Consider the following 1,513-nt stretch of genomic DNA (forward strand, 5'->3'; position numbering starts at 1 on the left):
CACCAGGTTCAGAAGATCACGAAGACGACCCCTGTTGCAAGGTCGACCAGGTCAGGACTCGAGGGTGGGCGATGACAGGGTAGTCCCGTTTCACAAAAGAGTGGGCCTGCGGCAAGCCAGGATGCTCCCCAAGCCACCGCCCACCCTCTTCCCTCGCTGCTCTCTCACATGGGCTGCGGGTCAGCATCCTGTCTGTCTACCTCACCCTGCTGCTGCCCCCCCACCCGCGCGCGCCTCCATGGATTCCTCCAATTACCCCAATTGTCTTTTTCTTGTCGAGGCAAGGTACCCAACATGGTGCGCTCGTTTGTCAAGCAGACTCAGATGTCGATAGTTGTCGACGAGATCACAAAGCTGCGAATGCCTATCCATGGATGTGCCTTCATCCTTCACGTCATACTGGGCTGAGAGGGCCCGTGATCTCCTGCACTCCTATGGCCGAGCTAGGGCTCAGACGACCCAAAGAGCCGGCAAGTCGACGGGAAGTCGATTCGATTTGATATATCTTGGCAGTATGCCCTGATGCTGGCAAGTGGATAGCAAATCTCGCATGTCCCCCGGCGCATCCGCCTTTTGGGTGGGACGCCCGTCTGAAATGGCCCAATCGATGCGGCCGTGTCGAGGACAACCCCTGGGTCTCCGCCCCTCGATGGCCATTGGTTCGACCCCGTCCCCTTGCCTAGCCTCTGCCCTCCTCGTCTTCGTCATTCTTTGCGCTGGCGCTCTCGCTGGCGCTCCCGCTGGTGCTATTGATTCAGATTTGGACATGCGCCTACGGTGTCTCGGTACAAGCAGTGTCGTCCCGCCACTCACCAGTGGTGGGGGGCTGGCGGGGCTTCCACGATGGCGTGCGTCGCGCTGTACGCTGCTTTGTCACCGGCGTGGGAGGCTGCTACCTGTACATGGACACACGGCCAGCCAGGCACCCGAGATGCTGGCAGTCGATGGCAGGGAGACACACGGCAACCCTTTTCGCCAGAGTGGACAGCCAATCCCAAGCGGCTGGTTGGGGCGGCATAGCGTATGGGCCACAGGGCGCGGGATCACGGGTGTTACATGGCGAGGCGCGACAAGCATGATGAGCCAAGGCCGAGCAAGTCAGTGAGCCCGGCACGGCATGGCATCCTTTCAGAAAAGCGTGTCCCCCCACCCTCTCTGGCACGAGTGCACCAAAGGGGCCACACCGCCTATGGCGGTCGCCGGCGCTAGAAGGACCAGGGGGAATTGGAGGGGCGAGGGCGACGAGCTCGGGAGACAAGCAATGGCGGTGGGTGGCTTGACGAAAGCTACGTACCAAAGTTCGGTTACCTCGCGCCTCGTCTCGCTTCGCCCCTTGGCCAGGTGGACGCTCGCCCCCTGACCTGATCCCGTGGGCCGGCTACGAAAACGAGGCCGGTATCATCCTGGTCCGCTGGCTAGTGCCGGTCTCTGGCTGCCTTATTGGGCAACTGCTCCTGGTCGGCCCTCCAAGTGGATGCCGCCATTGGCCACTTAATCTGAAATGCAGACGACC

General features: G+C 61.4%; 1 protein-coding gene across 1 annotated transcript; it reads right to left on the reverse strand.

The window, feature by feature from the left end:
• Positions 1-450: 450 nt before the first annotated feature.
• On the reverse strand, positions 451-1,018 carry VDAG_01752 (uncharacterized protein; the record flags this gene model as incomplete). The annotated part of the gene is made up of 2 exons (XM_009657781.1): positions 451-772; positions 903-1,018. The coding sequence occupies 2 exons, from the start codon at positions 1,016-1,018 to the stop codon at positions 451-453; spliced, it is 438 nt and encodes a 145-aa protein (XP_009656076.1).
• Positions 1,019-1,513: the final 495 nt, after the last annotated feature.

This window comes from Verticillium dahliae, genomic scaffold (assembly GCF_000150675.1).
Source record: "Verticillium dahliae VdLs.17 supercont1.3 genomic scaffold, whole genome shotgun sequence".
Taxonomy (NCBI): domain Eukaryota; kingdom Fungi; phylum Ascomycota; class Sordariomycetes; order Glomerellales; family Plectosphaerellaceae; genus Verticillium; species Verticillium dahliae.